The 14,474-nt window shown below is 37.4% G+C and overlaps 1 protein-coding gene across 4 annotated transcripts; it reads right to left on the minus strand.

Moving 5' to 3' along the window:
- Window positions 1–926: 926 nt before the first annotated feature.
- On the minus strand, window positions 927–13,573 carry LOC140858461 (gibberellin 2-beta-dioxygenase 3-like). Of its 4 annotated transcripts, none has more exons than XM_073259162.1 (4): window positions 13,460–13,573; window positions 2,214–3,067; window positions 1,784–2,129; window positions 927–1,436 (listed from the first exon to the last, which is right to left on the minus strand). In XM_073259162.1, exons 2-4 carry the CDS (start codon window positions 2,729–2,731, stop codon window positions 1,197–1,199), a joined length of 1,104 nt encoding a protein of 367 aa, XP_073115263.1. In that variant the 5' UTR covers window positions 2,732–3,067; window positions 13,460–13,573; the 3' UTR covers window positions 927–1,196. The 4 variants fall into 4 exon arrangements, with proteins under 4 accessions (XP_073115263.1, XP_073115264.1, XP_073115262.1 ...); XM_073259163.1 differs by having other exon boundaries at window positions 2,214–3,046; window positions 13,460–13,560; XM_073259161.1 differs by lacking the exon at window positions 13,460–13,573 and having other exon boundaries at window positions 2,214–3,598.
- Between the last annotated feature and the right edge of the window lie 901 nt (window positions 13,574–14,474).

Genomic DNA, 14,474 nt, shown 5'->3' on the forward strand with positions numbered 1-14,474 from the left:
CTTCTCCTCTCGTTTAAAAGGCTGCTCCATCTCCTTCCCAAGGACCAGCTTTTATTGCAGTACCTGGATTGGATTCCGGAGAGAGAGAGAGAGAGAGAGGGAGAAGGGGGCAGTGTACATGCTAAAATAGGCAAAACTAAGAGAACCATTGGTTTCATTGCTCAGAAAACAAAAAAGATAGCCATTGGTCCTGACTAGCGTATGCTGCTGTTCATGGTCGAAATGCTAAAATTTGAGTAGCTAAGTTAACCATTGGTTTCATTGTGCAGAAACAAAAAGATATCCATTGGTCCTAAGTAGTGTCGCTATTGTACTCATGGTTGTTTGATTATCCGGATAAGTTACCAAAACGTTTTCTGATGAGCTGTTTCATCAATAATTAACATCCAATACAAATTAATAATTTTTTTTACTACTGTTGATCATGACTTATATTACGGAAATGCTAAAATAGGCAAAACTAAGATAAGCATTGATTTCATTGTCCAGAGAAAACTTATTCATGGTTGTTATTATCTGGATATAATTTACCATCGATAACCAGCATTCAAATACAAATTTTACAGTTTTATTTATGAATTATTCATGACGAACTAAAGAAACCTTCATGGATTTCAAACTACTGATGCCATGGGTTACTATTGTTCATTATTATGCCCTGTTCCTTACTTGTTAACGTATTGGTAACTTCATATTACTCATTTTTTAAAGAAAATTGGAATATCTTATCCAAGCTTTTTCTTAAAACTTTTGGCGAGATCTCTGCTTGAATTCTGAAGGTGAGTTTTCCCACCCACTAAACTTGTGACTATTGTCCCCACCTACCAAACCATCTCTCTTGCGTCCATCAAGCTCAAACAAACAATGGCAAAAGGCTGCGGAACAGCACTGCTTGCTTTTGGAAGCTGCTATAGAGCTTAAACACCTTTTCTTAACAAACCATATCTATTCAAAAGGAAAAAGGCCCTTTACATACAAGACTTTGTATAAAAGGACGAGGAGAGAACAAGAGGAAAGGAAAAGAAAAAGTTACAAAAAAGAGAAGAAAGAAAGAAGTGAAAACCTTTTCTATTTCTATCTTTGGTTAACACTAGCTTGGGTTACCATGCCAGCCTGTTCCTGACCAACCAAACAGCCCGAGATAGGAAAGCCAACACAGCATCAAAAGATGTCACCAATGACCTCCTCCCAAACCCCTACTTCTCGAACTGGCCAAGCCTGTAGTCAGCCAGCCTTGATTTATAGGCAGCCTTCTTGTACTCCTCCCATGTGAACTCCCTGTAGAGGCTCTGCTCCCCCTCTCCCATCAACTGTGGCAAGGGTGCAATCCTCTCGGTCTGTGGCGGCCCTCCAAAGTATATCATGGAGACCCTAGATTTCGAACCATTGGCCAGAACTCTGTGCCTCACACTGTTGAACCTCCCATTTGTCATAACCTACAAACAACAACAATCATAAAAACATCAGATATACATAAGAAAATACCAAGAACACCAAGGAACTAAAACTGTAACGAGCCACTATATCAAACCACCTTATGAATTTTAAAAGTAGAAACATAAGATGTTTTCGTCTTTAGTTCATTCCATTTGCCAAGGAAAACCTGAAAGACTTCTCACAGAGCTACAACTAACCTGGATTGCTGCTCACTACTCAGAGTGGCTTTAAAACAGAAAGAACATGTACAATTTTTTTTTTTAATCTTTTTCCTTTTTTTTTTTTTAAAGTTTCTTCTTTGCTTGAGCGAGTGAAAAGATAAGTGGAGACTGGAATGGGAAATTACCTGCAAGGAATCGCCTATATTGATGAAGAAGGACTCCTGGTCTGAAGGGACTGAGACCCAGCTTCCATCCCTCAGAGCAATCTCAAGGCCTTGGGTGTTGTTTGATCTCAAGACTGAGATGATCTGTGGGTCAGTGTGCTCCCCAAACCCAGTCAAGCTGCAGTTGAGCCCTTGAAAGAGAGGGCAAGGAGGGTAATGATTAAGCCTAAAGATTTCATCACTCTTTTCATCCATCACAAGCTTACTGAAAACATTCCTTGGCTCGATCTTCAGACCTTCAGCCATCAACTCCAGCACCTCAGAAGCCAGCTTCCTCACTGCTGATATGTATTCATTCAAAGCAGAGCTGCAAACAATAGACGAGCAATAGAAGACAATGATTAGAGATAAAAGGATCGAGCAAACAACAAAAGAGCTCTAAGAACAGAACATTATATCTTCTCTTTCTTCCCACCGAAACAAGCTCGCCGATGGTTCTTGAAGAAAGGGCATTGATGTGTAGGAGAAGGGCTTGGAGGTGACGGCAAAGAGGAGGTACTCCACCCAGCCGACATCGCCATTAGGTCCGATCCTCTTGTTCCCATAGCCAAATGGGTTTGGAGGACCAGACTTCTCCTTCTCCACCTGAGGCAGGGAGAAGAATTTGACGGCCTCCTCCTCCAATTTTGCCATGATATTAATGGGAACCCCATGGTTAATAACTTTGAAGAAGCCAAACTCTTCACAGGCCTTGATCATGGCATCCACAGAGCCTGCCTCGGCGAGGTTGATGACGGGGATGCCGGAGAAGTTAGCGTCGGGTTTTGGAGCCCTCAGAAGGGATATTTGGTCTACCTGATTGGCTAAGACCACCATGGCTTTGAGAAAGAAGGCAAAACAGGGGAGTTTTGGAAATGGAGTTGGCTGGTGGAAGGCAGAGGAGAGGAGGGTTTTTCCAAGGAGATGCATGAAAGGAAGGGGGTTTCATGAGCTATATATAATGGGAAGTCTAGAAGGCAGAGGGTTCCTAAAGGTGAAAGGTTGCATGGGAACAGGGATAACAGTGGACTACAGCAATACAGCGGGCGAACCAAGAAATGGACCAATGGTAATTTCTGTATTTAATTTCTTCTATGAATACTCATCCACTTCCCAAGTAGAATCCCCAGCTCTTTCCAAACCAGGTTGACGTTGGGGAGTGAGGCATGAAATTTGTGGATTCTGCTGGCAGAGCATCTCGCTTTTTGAGTTAGCGAGCTACGCAAGCTGGGGCCGCAGCTTCTCCTGATACCCATAAGCCCCCAACTTAAAACAAGGGGTGGGTTAGCTCATGGTAATTTGATAAAAATCTTGCTTACTTTAGTAGATATGCACGTTTGTTATGGATTATAACTAGATCCGGTGGAGTTTAAGTTCAAGGTGTAAGCTTACCATCTCCTATTTGAATGCGTATCCACTGAAATGGAATTATAATTTGATCATGCTTTATAAAAATCAAAAGTCTTCTTTGAACCCAATATAAATCGGTCTACATTAAATTGGATTCTAATATTTAAAAAGTATTTTAAAAGGAATAAAAAAGCGAGTTTAAATCTCTATACAAAGAAACACATTGATATTTTCTTCTAATTTTAAAATACTATGATAATAAACAAGGAAGGGAATAACTAACGTCCAATGCATCACAACTTTGCATAATCTTTTGCCCATCTAATTGGTAATTAGATTTCTCTAACCTTCTGGAGTATATGAACAAAGTTCAAATAGAATAAAAATATGTCAAATATATACATGCACCAAGGCTGGAGAGAGCTGGATTTCATTTCCGTTCTATTCTAATATTTAAAAAATATTTTAAAAGGAATAAAAAAGTGGGTTTAAATTTCTATACAAAGAAACACATTGATGTTTTTTTTCTAATTTTAAAATGCTATGATAATAAACAAGAAAGGAAATAACTGACATCCAATGCATCACAGCTTTGCATAATCTCTTACCCATCTAATTGGTAATTAGATTTCTCTAACCTTCTATAATACAAGAACAAAATTCAAATAGAATAAAAATATGACAAATATATACATGCACCAAGGCTGCAGAGAGCTGGATTTCATTTCCGTTCTATTCTAATATTTAAAAAGTATTTTAAAAGGAATAAAAAAAGCTGGTTTAAATCTCTATACAAAAAAATACATCGATATTTTTTTCTAATTTTAAAATACTATGATAATAAACAAGAAAGGGAATAACTGACGTCCAATACATCACAGCTTCACATAATCTCTTACCCATCTAATTGGTAATTAGATTTTTCTAACCTTCTAGAATACAAGAACAGAGTTCAAATAGAATAAAAATATGATAAATATATACATGCACCATGGCTGCAGAGAGCTGGATTTTATTTCCGTTCTATTCTAATATTTAAAAAGTATTTTAAAAGGAATAAAAAAGTGGGTTTAAATCTCTATAGAAAGAAACACATTGATGTTTTTTTTTCTAATTTTAAAATACTATGATAATAAATAAGGAAGGAAATAACTGACATCCAATGCAACACAACTTCGCATAATCTCTTGCCCATCTAATTGGTAATTAGATTTCTCTAACCTTCTAGAATACAAGAACAGAGTTCAAATAGAATAAAAATATGACAAATATATACATGCGCCAAGGCGGGAGAGAGCAGGATTTCATTTCCATTCTATTCTAATATTTAAAAGATATTTTAAAAGGAATAAAAAGTAAAATTAAATCTCTATACAAAGAAATACATTGATGTTTTTTTTTAATTTTAAAATACTATGATAATAAACAAAAAAGGGAATAACTGACGTCCAATGTATCACAGTTTCGCATAATCTTTTGCCTATCTATTTGGTAACTAGATTTCTCTAACCTTCTAGAATACAAAAATGGAGTTCAAATAGAATAAAAATATGACAAATATATACATGCACCAACACTGGAGAGAGCTGGATTTCATTTCTGTTCTATTTTAATATTGAAAAAAATATTTTAAAAGAAATAAAAAAATGAGTTTAAATCTCTATACAAAGAAATACATTGATATTTTTTTTTATTTTAAAATATTATGATAATAAATAAGGAAGATAATAACTGATGTCCAATGCATCACATATTTGCATAATTTTTTGTCCATCTAATTAATAATTAGATTTCTCTAATCTTTTAGAATACAGGAACAGAGTTCAAATAGGATAGGAATATGGCAAATATATACATGCATTGATGCTGGGGAGAGCTGGATTTCATTTCCGTTCTATTCTAACGTGTCAATGTCACGTTGGGCAAATGACAAGAATATCCTTTGCTATTCAAGCCTAAAACGATCAAGTACCTAGCAAGTACTAGTGGCCTGGTAGTAATTGTACTAACTTGTGAGGTCCATTTCACGTGCATGACCTAGGCTTCCACGCTCGGGATTCCAGCGCGTTATTGCGCTGCTTGCTCCTTTCTTCTACTAAGATTATTACTAGACATAACATCCACCATCTTCTTCCGTGGAGTATAGTTCTGTACCCCCTAGGTGTTTAGGTGTACATATGACACACCCAAGTACCAAAGTCCTCCAGTACATTACCAACACGTAGGTGTAGCTTATTTTTTGACAGTCTACTTTGCCTACGTGGCATCTCGTGATCGTCCCTGCACCCGTTTTTGTTTGTACGATTCAATCTTACTGACTTACAAGTGGCTGACCAGAAATGTCATGATCTTAAGTATATATTTTAGTGTGAGGTAATAAACGAATCAATAACATAATATTAAGATGGAGGGTAGGATTAGATTCTTTCCTTGTACTCCCCTTGTTTACAAGATTTTTATATATATTTGGAATGTCTTTTTATGGTCCTCAGAAGTCAGCATTCAAAGTTCAAGGTGAAAGGATTGGGTCAAAAAGGCGGGAGACTGGTTGTTCTTGTTTGACCCGTGATCTTTTCCGGGTTCAAGACCACATGCTGGATAGGTCGGACTGCAAACCATCCGAGGGTGGAAGCTTCCTCCTTTTGGCACGTGCAATAGACAATGCACGTGCGCTCCTAGGTTTGGGATGAATGCAAAAGATGTTGAATATGGGAATCATAGGTTGCTAGATACCAACTTTGATGAGAACATGGACAATGTCCACGATTCTCCATGAGAGGTGTATAAGAGTATCAAAAAAAAAAAAAAAGCTACCAACTTGGGAGATGTATGGGTACAAAATTTATTCTTATTCCTTCATGATGGTGAATTTGGCTAAAGGAGCAAAGAAAAAGTAACGAAAGTTGTTGGTCCGACAAATTTAAGATTTCAAAAATGAGGAACCTAAGATACATTAGAGTAAATGTAAAGGGATGAAACTATTTTATTTTAAAAGGACTATTCTACTCCCTTTATAAAAGACCACCAAGGATTGATTTCTTTTCATGCAAGTATAAGGATTGTTTCTCTCTTTTACTTAAATGGACAGCAAAAAAAAAAAATAATGGTCATACATAACCAAGTCGCACCACTTGACAACCAATAAGAATGCAACATCATGTTGGCACCTCTCATAATATCTCTCCGACATTTAACATGGGTAAGATGGTGCATTTATCACAAATAGATGATATTTGGGTACAATCTAACAAAAGTTTAGACTAAACCAATAATCTTAATTAAAGAAAAATATTTACTCATTATGAATGTCATTATTTTTCCTCGTATCATCATCAGGTTACAAGAGGAAAAGATAAGTGATCCATGCATTAGTTAGAGGAGGCAAGTATGTCAATATTTTTTTTGTTGTCATTGTGCGTCATCAACAAAGCAATCTCACTAATAGAAAAATGTACATAGCCATATATAAAAAAGATAAGATATACATAATTATTAAGCTATTGGGACAATGTCATCATTTTTTGTAATACTTTTGAAACATGATAAGGAAGAAATAAGGGCTAAAAAGTTGCCATCAAATTAGGGATTGTAGAAAGACTTGATGTGCCAATAATCATAATTTATGCTTTAGAAGATGTAGCACATGAAAGAAAGATAATATATCTATTAATACTAAAATACATAACAGCAAGAAGTATGATAGAAAAAAACTACAGCAAAAAGGAAAACTTGACCTTTTCTTAATAAAAATGGGAGAAAGCCTGTCCTTCACTTAATTTAGTGACAAACTATATCGAAGAAATTACTCTGTTTCAAATACTTAGACATCAAATTATGTTCACATATATTCTTTAAACACAACATATTTTATGCTTATCATCATTTTCTTAAAGTTATTCTTATCTATTATGTGTTTAATTTGTTGCTTCTTCTTTTTTTTTCTAGTGTCCTTATTTTCGCATCTAAAGTAATTCTCTTATCAACTATGCCATGTAATCAAGCTAAATGAATAGATTGCCATAAATTAAAGCCTTTAGAAGTGACTATATGTTGGGAGAATCCTTTACTAGTGTGGAATATGGATCTTCATCCATGATCATAACGTCGATGACGATGTCGATACTACAAGAAGAAGGATGAAGAGAGATACACAAAATACAATCAAATAACATGGATCAACTCAAGACTTACTTCCACGAGGTATGCAACTTCACTATGAGACAAATCCATAAATATAAGAGAAGATCATACACTCTCAACTCTCATACATCAATTTCTCAACAAGAAGTATATATCCCTTACAAACTCTTAAAATTCTCAAAGAAACACTCTAGCTGCCACAATCTCCATCCCCTCATCGTACAACTCATCGTAAGCTTTTTATAGAGTCCAAGAACACCTAAAATGGATAAGAAATCACCAAGTTATGTACACTCAATTTGAACCAAAACAACTCTCAGCCGTCTGATCGCCGCCCTGATGCATAGATCACTGTTGATCGTCATCTTTTTCCACTAGCCCACATATCGGATCCGTGCTCCACCGCTGGCCTAGTGCGTCCCATCGCTAGCCGTCCAATCGTACCAATCATACGGTCCAGAAGGCTCCCGCAACAATGCCCATCCAGCAATCGATTTAGGGGTGCTGTATCCAACAATCGATTCAGCATCGATTCGGGCTAGTTCAGTTCGATCTACTGTTGGTTCTTTACCGATTCTCCTCCAATTTGATTGGTTTAGCTTCAAATTGGCTAGTTCACCTCCAGTTCCAATCCAGTTGAGCTCAATCTTATGATTTTTCTATTAATCCTTGACTCTTAGGCTTCCATCAGCCAACCAAGATCGAATTCAAGGTGCCAAACCTAATAAATCTCTATCTTGACTTGACATTCGACCTCCACATGACTTTGAGAGCTTGTAAATGATCTCACCCCTATGTCTTGGGGCAAATATCTGACTGCTTGTGGATAGACAAATATGAGAGTCAAGCCAGACCGCTTGATCTTATGTTCGTCATGTGCTGTGGCTTACCTGACCTGAGATCTGATCGGAATAGCCTCTTGCGATAATAAAAATTTCACTCTATGACATCGCTGTCATCCTTCTGAATCTTCGATCTCGTGCTCGATCCACCTGCATCTGGAGCTATACTTCATACTGAGCTCTCTACCAAGAGGTAGTATTCTCCACACTTCTTTTTCTTCAAGATAACCTTACTGCCATGGACAACTTTCAAGACTCCATCATCAGCTTCCCATCTATAGCTGCTTGAATTCAGTCTACTCAGTGAAATCAAATTACTCCTGAAATTGGATATCTATCAAACCTCACCCAGCTTTCTCACTATTCTATCATGTATTTGCAACCTGATTGTCTCAATATCTTTGATCACATGGCTCGATCTATTCGATAAATGAACAGTACCCTCACTACTCTCTCGAGAGTCAAACAGTTTATCTCTACAACAAACATGATGCGAGTAAGTCGAATCTAAAATTCACTGAGAAAAAGAAGTAGATATCTCATCAAAGACTATAAGCACATTATCAGTCTCATTAGTATCGCTATCATGGATCACCACCACAGTAGCATTCATCCGATCTTTAAGTTGCGGGCCTGCAATATCTGACTAGATGCCCCAATTCATTATACTAGTAGCATCTGATATTGCTCGAATCCCTTGACTTGGACCTGCATCGTCCACTTTGTGATCCTTTGCCATTTCATCCTTTGCCACCACCACTTCCAATCACCATCAAAGTCGAGTCATTGTCTGAACTCGAGGCTCAATTCTCTTATCTGAGAATCTCGTTCTGAAAAAGTACAGAAGTGATCTTATCCTTCTTGATGGTGCTCTTCCTCACAAGAAAAGCAGTCACTAAAGACTCAAATAAGGAGGAAAGTGATGAAAGTAAGACCAACACTCTAATCTTCTCCTCAACCTTCTCACCAGTATTGAGGAGATCAGTGAGAATCTTCTGAAAGTTGCTGAGATGCTTCTACACGCTCTGCCCCTGGCTTATTTGCAGTTGGTAGAAATATTTTCAAAGGAAGAGAGCATTTGTGAGAGTCTTCACCATGTACATCTCCTCAAGCTTCGACCACATCATCGTTGGAAAAGTCTCGCTAAGCACATGGATCACCATATGATCCATTAAGTATAAGTAGATCATGCTCACCGCCTGCATCTGGAGTCGCTTCCAATCTTTTTTTACTATGACAGTCGGCTTCTCTTCGTACAAGAGAACATCAATCAATTCTTATTGGATAAACACATCCTTCACCCTCACTTGTCATAGAGAAAAATTATTTTTCCCATCAAATCGATTGATCTCTATCTTGATTGAGCCTGTCTTCTCCATCTTCTCCAACCTCGATCAATACTTCCATAATCTGGACAACTCCATGCTCTGATACCACTTATTGGGAGAATCTCTCATGAGTGCGAAATATGGATCCTCACCCAAGATCGCAATGCCGATTATGATGTCGATACCACAAGAGGAAAGATGAAGAGAGATATACAAAATACAATCAAATAATATGGATCGACTTAAGACTTACCCCCACGGGATATGCAACTTCACTATGAGAGAAATCCACAAATATAAGAGGAGATCACACATCCTCAACTCTCATACATCAATCTCTCAACAAGAAACATACATCTCTTATAAAAAACTCTCAAAACCCTCAAAGAGACACTTCAGCTACTGCAAACTCCACCCCCTCATCGTAAAGCTCATTGAAAGCTTTTTATAGAAATCAAAAATACCTAAAACGGATAAGAAACCATCAAATAACGCTCAATTTGAATTGGAACAACTCTCAGCCGTCTGATCGCCGCTCTGATACATAGATCACCATTGATTGCCATCTTTTTTCGCTGGCCTGCACACCGAATACACATCTCCTACAACTTCCCTAGCGCGCCCCATCGCTATCCATTTGATCACGCCGATCGGATGGTCTAGAAGACTTCCGCAACAGCACTGATCCAGCGGCTATTCAGGGGCACTATAATCAGTCCAGCGATCGTTCAGCACCAATTCTAGTTGGTTTAGTCAGGTTCAGTCCGGTTTACTACTGATTCCTCATCAGTTCATCTTCAATTTGGCTGGATCAATTTCAAATTGGTCGGTCTACCTTCGGTTTCAATCCAATATTTGTGCACAATCTTGTGATTTTTTCACCAATCTTTAATTTTTGGACTTCTATCAACCAATCAAAGTCGCATACGAGGCGTCGAACCCAACACTATATAATAATATGACTTGGATGACATTTGGTCTTATTTTCATAAAAAAAATATATATATATATATAATACTAATGTGTCGACAGCATCCACCCCCACAAATATACTTTCAATTTTATGTAGGTTCCACACTAGTTTGCTTTTGGAACCAACAGAAAAGGATCAATAAAATACCAAAACGTGTATGAGGGATACCACTAATAACCTGCTAGGGTACTCATCCAGCAAATCTAAAATAGTGTTTATCTTGTTCCTTCAAAAGGAGCACCTACAAGTCTCCTAAAGTATAAAGCTGCGTAATAGCATACTTTGCGGGCATTATATACATGAGATGGCACGCATCGGGATTTTATTTGATAAGGCATGCATGTGACGTTATCCTTCTAAAATAATGCATGGAGGGACCGGACAATGAGTCAAAAGAGATGCTTTAAAAACGTCAGCTTGTATTTTTCTTTTTTTTTTTTTTAAAAGCCTTTGAGGCAAAGCTGGTCGTAGTTTATGTTATCAATATTTCTTCAGAGTAGAGGCCCCACACGTGCGAACAAATACGTTGGAATAACTGTGGACCTCGTAGAGATCCAGTGAGTTGTCAACGGTAGGCAAAACCTGAGCTCTCCAAGTCTCCCAACTCCTCGAGCCCACCACCCCGTCCATTAATACTCTCAAATGTCCCTGATTCGAGGAAAGAGAAAAAGCTCGCAGTGGGCCACGTGGATCGCAGTTTTGAAGCGTGAGGCGACGTGTCCGGCTCCCGTTCCTAGCTTTCTCTGTCGGCACACGGAAGAATAAAATTGCCGGCTTTCGTATAGTATATAATTGTTGGTGGGATGGGGACGGAGCGACGGAATTTACGAGCCGCTTTCCGTGCGTGGGAGAAAAGCCTTTCCCTTCGTTTCCCCCCTCTTCTCTCCTCTTCTTTGATTAAGAAAGTACTTTTTTGGTATACTGTACTAGTGTTATGCAGGTGGCATATAAAATTATAGATATGAGCTTGCTTTCATTTTCTTGTTGTTAGAAAGTAGGTCTTTATTTTTCCTCCTCTTTGAAAGAAGATATTATCATGTGGACAACCTGACAACAGGATAAATTGGGCCCCTTAGCCCTCCTCTTCTACTCCAAAGAAAATGAAGAAGAAGAAGAAGAAAAAAAAAAAATATATTTTTAAATATGTTAACTAATCGGTGAGAAAGAGGCCTGTGTAGGATAATTTGAGAGGTGTTAATTTTATCTGTAAATAAGTGTCAGGCACATGTGAGCAAAAGTTGGATGACTATGATATCATATTTTTGTTAGCAAAATGGTGGAATAGATGGATGAATGCAATCCCATCATTTTAAATTTTTTTATTTAGGTATGTAAATTGAAAAAGACATCTACCTAAAGTTTTTAATGGTGATGGTTATTATCTTAATCCTCTTGGCAGGTTAGTGCTGAATTGGATGTGATGGTCCTTGTGCTCCAAATGTAATTTAATTTTTTTTAAAATCTATAAGTCGATTGATAGATGAACTTCTACTTTTCCCCATACATCTTTTGCGCCTTTATGTTAAAAAGAATGCTAGACTTGGAAGAAGAAGGATGTACTCATAAATGATGCATTGATAAAGGTAATATTTATTCCAAATAGAGTTTGAGATTTTGAATTTCTATAGCAATAGTAGTGACAAAAATAATTAAGAATAGGAACCTATTTTGACAAGTGAAAAGAAGACACTAGACAAAGAAACATATGAGACTTGAGAATGGGAAAAAAAAAAGCAATAAAATTTCATTTGCTTTTAGTTTTTTTCCTTATTAGATGAACTTTCTCTAGGAAGAAAGAAGGTTTAGTCTTTCTTAATGAGCATTAAGCATAATTATTATGTGCACCATGTATATATATATGCCCTTTACGTCTTCCCATAATTCGTAACCATACTATGGTTCAAGAACAATTAGCCAAACCATTATTTGCATGAAATACCCTAGTCATGTCTAGCACAATTTTACCATGCAAGATCATTTAGAATTTGTAATATGTACAGTGCTAGAAACCATAGTAACCCCTACTAGACTCGTATGTTACCAAATTTAAGATTAGGAAATAATTTTTTGCTTTGTAAAGACAATTTCAAGTACTTGAACTTTATTGCACTTGAAAGCATACTATCACAAAGATGTCTAACCAATTCATACTTAAACTTTGCTCTCTATAGACAAGTTTTTTTATGAGATTCTTCATCACATGACAAATATTCATGGCATGAAATTACATGGTTTGCTATGTTTTGGCTCTTTCATTTTTAACATGGCAGTTCATTGGGACATTCTAATATCATGGATAAGAAGGAAGTGTTTAACCATCTATCTTAGCAAACAAGAGTTTGTCTGTAACCTGAAACAACATGCTAGTGGCATTATCATTCCTATACCATGAAAAGCAAAAATTGCAAATGCATGACTAGACATAGTTAATAGACATGGAAAGTTGGCGGCAGCATGCGAATCAAACTATGCTGTTTGAGAGCAATGACGAAGCTTCGGGGCAAGGTCGAGGGACAGTTGCCCCGCCGAAATTCAGAGCATAACCTAATTGCTTAGGATATAGCCATACTTTGCCCCCTCTTCACTAAATGTTGCCCCTGTCTTCACATCCCTAGTATTTTGGCTTAAGAAATGTAGTAATGAGATTAGGAAGTTTAGATTATTTTGATCTCCTATAATTACAGATTGTAAATTGTTATGTGGATTACTAATTAGAACAAATGTGGGTTTGTCATAAGGCAATCATCACTATCTATCTTGATATGAAAATTATTAAATATTCAAATCGACCGCTCGTAGCTTTCTTTGAAAACAAATCTTTTTTCATTAAAAAAATAAAAGCGAGTTTGGCAAAAAAACAAAGAAAGAGAGAGTATTAATTACTAGTCTTTTGGTTTATTTTTGAGGAAAAAATAAACAAAAATTTTGTAGCCATTAAAGTAGCATATTTACTTGCTGAAAACAACACTATTGTGATAAATGATCTGCAATATTTGAAGCAACTAGAGGGTCAAGGCATGCTAACCTGCAAGATGGAAGCTCCACCAACAAAGTAACCAGAAATTCCACTTTGGTCTTCCTAGTAGCACTGTGAAAAATGGGTGCATTACTAAAGGTTCGTGATATATCCTCACCAATAAATACTGGACCAAGGATTCCGGCAATGCAGGTCCCAGCCTCGTCATCCTTCTGATCTTTTATTCACATTGTTATCCAGCTTCCATGTCAGCCTTGGAGGTTGGCCGGGCCACAAGATTTTATCCTCCAATCCAGCTTCTCCAAGCACTCATTTCTCAGTGACGACACGTAAGTAGTCACCTACTTCCTATCCAAACCAGGATCATTTGTCTCCTGGATAATTTTCCTGCCACCCTGATCACATTAGAGCTACCCTCATATGGATGTCTTTGGCCAGAGAGATAAGCTCAAAATGGTTAATTTGCAGTCAATTAGAGCTATAGGAGAGGAATCTGGGCCCAAGGAATCTGTTGGTCATCCCATAAAATAATTGCCAATAATACTCTCATAATTTGCACAGGGTTGATCACCATCCGGGCTCCATGATCTGGCTGCCTTATCAACAACCACAAGTTGATGGGCCTCTGTGCCCCCACTTGACAGTATATTTCCGGGCCCATTTGTTGAGGCCTTGATGAGGGCAAGCAACTTGAAGTCAAGGCTAAATGAGTCAAACATCAATATTAGGTGAACATTTGTATACAAAAGGCGGCTCTAAATTGATTAGTGGTGTAGTGGATATTGAAAGCACACCTCTAGAATTCCTAGTGATTGAGTATAAAAATAATCCAAGTCTATCTAAGTATGGAAAATCTACCAAGCATGGAAATAATTGGTGCCCAATAATGGTCATGCTGACCATGGAAGAAGTGGTTGTGTTGTGCTTATTGAATGATCATTTCCACTTATATTGCCGGCATATATCTGATCAGTGTTCCTCTTATGACATCGTGAGCAATAGGGCACCATAAAACTAAATTTGAAGAACTTGATGTTAATTGATACAACTGAGGTTATGGTCT

The sequence above is a fragment of the Elaeis guineensis genome, chromosome 6 (genome assembly GCF_000442705.2).
Source record: "Elaeis guineensis isolate ETL-2024a chromosome 6, EG11, whole genome shotgun sequence".
Lineage (NCBI taxonomy): Eukaryota > Viridiplantae > Streptophyta > Magnoliopsida > Arecales > Arecaceae > Elaeis > Elaeis guineensis.

Excerpts from the sequence above, each read along its gene's own strand:
- LOC140858461 (XM_073259162.1), bottom strand. The coding sequence starts at position 2,731 with ATGCATCTCCTTGGAAAAACCCTCCTCTCCTCTGCCTTCCACCAGCCA. Across the intron at positions 2,130-2,213 it reads GAAGAAAGAGAAGATATAAT|CTCTGCTTTGAATGAATACA; the intron begins GTTCTGTTCTTA and ends TATTGTTTGCAG. Across the intron at positions 1,437-1,783 it reads ATATAGGCGATTCCTTGCAG|GTTATGACAAATGGGAGGTT; the intron begins GTAATTTCCCAT and ends TGTTGTTTGTAG.